The sequence below is a fragment of the Anoplopoma fimbria genome, chromosome 4, assembly GCF_027596085.1.
Source record: "Anoplopoma fimbria isolate UVic2021 breed Golden Eagle Sablefish chromosome 4, Afim_UVic_2022, whole genome shotgun sequence".
Taxonomy (NCBI): domain Eukaryota; kingdom Metazoa; phylum Chordata; class Actinopteri; order Perciformes; family Anoplopomatidae; genus Anoplopoma; species Anoplopoma fimbria.
The window spans coordinates 24,616,600-24,622,599 of NC_072452.1; the positions used below are offsets into that span (position 1 = coordinate 24,616,600).

Below are 6,000 nucleotides of genomic sequence, written 5' to 3' on the forward strand. Positions count from 1 at the left end.
TTGATGAAACACACCACTTCCATCCATAAACGCTGCGAGCAAAAGGCTTTCCATTATCCACAAACTCACTGCCCCTCTCTGCTGCACTCCAGCTACTGCTCCTCCTGTGCAGCAGGGTTCATCAGTTGTGTTCCTCCGGGGGTGAAACGGAGGAAGAGCGGCTCATTAACTGCAGAGAAGGAATAAAAACCTACAGAGAGAGAGAGAGAGACCCTCGAGGGAGTTGAAAAATAAACGTGTCACGACTCTGGTGGACGAACTGAAGCATGTTGAAACTGTTTCAAACACCGAAACATATCGTTGGCCTTTCTGTACTTCAGTTTATTGACGTTTATCAGCTGACATATACGACGATAATGATATATCTGCAATGTTCTAATATCAGCCAGTATAGCAACCTGGCCTATTTATTGAAATACCACTAGAATACTCCTCAAAATCAAACATTTGCATCATTTAATTTACAACCTTCAGGCTCATAAACCTACTAAATTAATAAATGATGTTGCTTCCACATGCAAAGCATCAAATCCTTCTACTGCAGCGGCAGAAGCAGGTCCTGGATCTGCATAAAAAAAGAGAATTTTCTATGATCTTATGCTTTTCTATATGCAAACATGTAGTAGAGGACAAAGTGCTGCAAAGTACAGACTTGCCATGTTTCATTCTTGGTTTTTATTTACAATTTGTGCATCAGAAATAAGATTTGAGCAGTCTTCATCCTGCACTACTATTCAAATTAGTAAACCATCTTTTTCTATATTTATGTATGTCTAAAGTTGTCTGTTTCTCTCTACATAGGGGCCGACCTGAAGCGTGGCTGTGGTCCAGGAAATGAAAGGGGGAAATCATCACGCTGATGCTGGATCTGCACCACGCAGTAGCTGATTTGACTGCAGCCGTACACAGCTTACAAATAAACCTGTTCCAGCAGTTTGACAGCTTGTTATTGGGTGACCTTTGACCCCTTAAAGCCCAGAGAAGTCTCCATCCTGCTTGTTATCCTCAGTTGAAGCTTTGCCGTAACCTTTCCGCGGCGGCTCTACACTTCTAGTATGATCCAAGTATGATCCAAGCACAAATTGTATTTTGATATAAAAAAACACAGCTTATATATTTGTTTACCTTATTCATGTATGTCGATATTAACTTTAAAATGAATGTTTTAATTAATGTATGATCACCTGAGACTAAGAATCTCTGTGTTGCTGTTACGTTAGAATGAGCCGTTTATATGAACATAGGAATCGTATCCTCTTCACGGAGCCGCCGTGTTTCTACAACAGCCCAGAATGGACAAATTACACACTGGCTCTCAATGGGCCCATTTGCGTTTTTGCATTGGCCACCGCAGTTTTCCTACAGTGCTCCTAAACACGAGAGGGATTTCAGTTGGCTGCAATCTGCAACCTCAACACTAGAGGCCGCCAAAGCCTACACTCTCTCTAGACCTTAACTTAAATATGATCAATGAGCAGTGAGATGAGAAACTTTTTGTCTCCCTTCCATGAAAAGTTAATTTTGTAATGAAAAAAATGTATAATGCTTTCAAATACATAGATACATGTGTAATAAATATGTAAATACATGTACATAAATTCTGCTATTAAACATCGATAAATAAACTTCCTCCCTGGCCAATTTAGCTTCTCCACTTATGAAATATCTGGTAGGTCTCTTTGGGCCAACAATGTAAGATGTATGCAAACTTGGGGTTTAAAGAGAACAACTAATTCATAAAATAAATATTTGACATAATGAATTGAAATAGAGTCATTCAAAACTCTCAGATAAGCATGGTCAATCAAGCTATATCCCACATGGTAACAGCTAGCTAGCAAAGACTAGCAGAAGGTGTTAAACTGTGTATTTTGCTTTAGGCTAACTGAAATATATCATAAAAACAATATTCACTCCAATAATATAATTAAACGTCCCTTTAAAGCATGTCGGGCCTTGGCTCAGACAGAGCAGTGGTGTCGGGCTGCACATGTGATGGGAGAATGCAGATAAGTACATGTGTAATAAGATACCACCTGATTTGCATATCTGAAGTAATTAACTGTAATTAAATGACATATAGGGGTTATTTGCTGAGGGAATGGTTTCCATGTCATATGCACATAGCGTATCTTAACATACTTTTTCAGAAAAAGTATAATACAAAAAGTTATTGTCTTAATGCAAGTAATGATCTGGGGAAGTTTCATGGTAATCTCAATTAGTACATTTTTTTACCCTATTCACCTGTAGTGTCTCACCTTAAAAGAGCTTTTTACCCCAAAAAAGGTAACATTTTAATCCTGTAATTTCCAGACTTTCACATTTAAAATCCCTTGGACATTTTCCGACTCTTTTCCACCCTCCTCTGCTCCACCAGAGATAAATAAATAACGCTGAAACAATACAGTGCAGCAGAATAGATTAAAGGTGTGTTATAGTGCTGAGTCTGTAAATGGCTGAGAGCCTGCGTGACCTCTGAGAGTAATCTGGGATCGCTCTAATTCAGGACAGATTAACCGGCTTCATCCGCAGCCTCCCCCACAGACACTCTCCACCCTCCCCACACACTCACCCCTCCAGTTACCACACCTCAAACAACGCTCTGAGTTATTAGTTGGTAAAACTGTGTGAATATCAAATTCACTTTGAAGGATGCAGGGGGAGAAGAAGGGGCAGAAATGAGGCCAGCTGTTGCTCACTACATAATCCCAGTGACACATAATCCCCCCCATCGTCCACCTACAAGAATCCTGACTGGTTGACCGGCCTGCACAGGATTGGGCTGGGATGGAAATAGAGCGCAGTGAGACAGTGATTCCCAGTCTCTTCGTTTCTCTGAAAGGCCATCCGCAGTGCATTAGCATCATAAAGCCAACCAATTATATGGAAACATTAGCTGTTCCTTTCGCTGCGACTGGGGAGACTCGGAGGCTTTGATATCGTTCCAGTTGCCACATTTCCCCATCATGTCCTTTCATGCGTTTGTGTGAGGCTGCGGCGTGACGGGCGGAGGGGGTTTTTTTTTGAACGGCGAGGCCAGGACAGGCCGGCCTGGCAGCAGAACCGATAAAAAGCAAAACGGGTACAATCAAACCCCGGGTCCGTTTTGTCCGTACATCAGCGGCTGAGCTTTCTAATCTCCCATGAAACAAGGAGACTGAACGGATACAGAGGACAGCTTGTAATCCATCAATTATGCGGAGTGGGCTGCTGCTTTATTAAGTGTAAATGTCACTGTAGCTGTTGGTGCAGGACTTTTTTGTTGCAGGAAGGAGTGGGGGGGGATGTGGAGTCAGTGGACCTGCAGGTATAACCTGAAGTGTACGTGGGAATGAGCTCGCCAGACATTTCCAAATGTCAAAGGTATTGGCTCTAATGAGATTGAGCTGGCTTTGGTTGGAGGGGGATTAGTGGAGGGGAAACTGTGGTTTAAAGTCGCCATCTGGTGGTCAAAGAGAGACGCAGCAACAGTGGAGGTTTTCACTACCTGGAAATAGAGGGATTTGAATGTTTATTGTGCGACAATATTTATATTTAAATGTTTCAACATAGGAGAGTATAACTTTACATTTTCTTTATTTTTTCTATTCATGGCCATGAATTAATCGCTTACTATTCAGGTAGATTTTGTGAAAGTCAACAGTGCAAAATGGTTTCAGTCTCAGTGGCTCTACGTGGTTAAAAATGTATACATCCATTTAATTAACTTGGGACTGAGGGAGGAGTCTGGTTTACAGTAAATAGAGAGACTTGTTTGTTTCTTGGTTTTGTTCTCCTATATGTTATTGCAGATGTGTTGTTTTTTGGACAGTGTAGAAATGGGGCAGAGAGAGAGAAGGTATGATGTGCAACAAAGACCCAGGACGTTCCAAGGTGCTCTGTTAAAGTGAACATTACCGTTTATTTTTGTACTGAAAGCAACAGGAAGTAAAGTTAGGAAAAAATGAACAGGAAGGAATACATTTCTACTGTTTAAAAGCCAATTAAATGAACGTGAGGGAAGGTTTTGCATGTGAATACTTGAACTGGTTAAGTGGTTCTGATGCCCAGGTCAAAACACATACAAACAATAGTTGTGTGTATTTACCTCAGACACATCAGCAATGTTGACCATCTTCTTGGTGGACGCCACGTGGCCCACGATGCCCATATCCAACGGGTACACGATCTCACTGTCGGGCGGCACCAGGCAGTCTTCAAGCGATGAATCTTTATTGACATTAAACAACCTGGGGGTATAGATAAACACATTACATTATCATGAGCAAATAACTCAAATAGGTGATCTCAATGTGCTGGACAAAACTCATGCAAAAGACATGCAAGTTACACAAACCAAGCTGCCCTTAAGCAAGGCAGCTACATTGTAAATTTCCACTGGAGCTGGAGTCTGGTTGTAGAGGGCTCCAAGAGAGAAGAGTACCCAAAAAAAGAGTTCCCCCTATATAATTAAGCTGCCAAATGTGAGTGTCTGTGTGAATGTGAAGTAGATTGCTGGTGAAAAACAGCATCTGTGTTCATTTAATACGGTTCCCTGAAGATTTGTTTGGAAACGTTAGCAATGTGCTCCCTGTTGTGAGTTCTGCAGGGTTAACTTAAAATAATATCTTCTGCTCATATGTATCTATGTGAGTTTTATCAAAAATGTTTAGTTTCCAAAGCTCAACGGTTACTTCAGACCCTACTTCTAATTGAAATATTTCTGACACCAAAACATAATCTCTGTTGCAGTGATCACATTCATTTTTTTGTGAGATGGTGTTGTTAAAGACACTAGGGATGTACAGAATGTCTTTTTTTAAAAATACTCAATTCATTCTATTGAGGTCTTTGAATGAAGCTCCAGAAATCTGTCATCATATTTAATGACATTTATGTAATCATTAAAAAAAAGAATTCGGATAAAATGATTTAATGGAATAAATGAGTTTGTCTTTTATTATATTAAATCATCTTTCTCTAATAAATATAACTCCTCAGTGCGGCTTACATCTGTGTGCTGCAAACTGGAGAGCAAACAATGTCTAAACTCCAACAAATATGGATTAAAGCTAAATATTGAATTAGATAAAAACATGATGTGAATTTTGGAAATTATTACATCTATCTTTTTTCAATACATTTACAATGCTATACAAATAGAATACTTGAAATATTATTGTGGCCTTATCTTTACCTGCAATTGTGCAGAAATACAAAATTCAAACAGAATGAATACAGATGTAAAAAAAAAAGCTGTTTTATTTGTATTTTAAAAGAAATCCCCAGTCACCTGGTCGCCAGCTCGGCCACCCCGTTCCTCTGCCGGTACATGAAGAGGCTCATGCAGTCGGCCCTCATCATGAAGCTGAGGTGCCTCATGAGGTTGAAGATGGACTTCTCCATCTGCAGGTTGTCCTGGATGTCCCTCATCAGGTCGAAGAGGACCTCGCTCTCCTCCACCGCCGACAGTTCGTGGAACTTGCTGACGTCTACCTCCACCTTCCGGTTGTTGTCCAGCAGGTCTGAGACGACCTTAGGACGGAAGTTGGCGTCGTAGTACTGCTTGGCGAACTGCGGGTTGGCGTCCAGGAACTGCTCTGCTGCCGCTGCGTCCACCATGGCTGCTGCTGATAGAGAACAATCAGAAACAGGAAGCAGTGAATGCAAAACACCTTCTTTCATTCACACAAATACTTAAGAAGTTTTACAAGACAAGGTGTTTAACTAAAAAGTGATCCCGTAGCAAAAGTCTTCCTCTCAGAGTTTGTTTATGGTCACTCGGACAAGGAAAAGCCAACACAAGTCCCATAATCAATCTTCATTTAGCTTCAGTTTGGTCTCAAACAACTCCTCTGACAGATCAGGAACAGGGTTTAATAAGAGCTCTGAGACTGAACCACACAGTAAATGTGCAGTTAACCTAAAACAATTAGCTTAAGTAGAGCTGCAGGAGAATACTCTTTACCAGACAGGAATATTAATAAGTACAGAACTGTTGGCACCGTTAGTGAAACC

General features: G+C 40.8%; 1 protein-coding gene across 2 annotated transcripts in view; it reads right to left on the reverse strand.

The window, feature by feature from the left end:
* The window catches only part of pde6a (phosphodiesterase 6A, cGMP-specific, rod, alpha), a 28,235-nt gene extending 22,631 nt beyond the window's left edge, over positions 1–5,604 (reverse strand). For both annotated transcript variants that reach the window (XM_054597189.1, XM_054597188.1), the window contains exons 1-2: positions 5,276–5,604; positions 4,091–4,232 (exon numbers count right to left, since the gene is read on the reverse strand). In XM_054597189.1, coding sequence (XP_054453164.1) covers positions 4,091–4,232; positions 5,276–5,604 — 471 coding nt within the window. The remainder of the gene's footprint in view (positions 1–4,090; positions 4,233–5,275) is intronic.
* Positions 5,605–6,000: the final 396 nt, after the last annotated feature.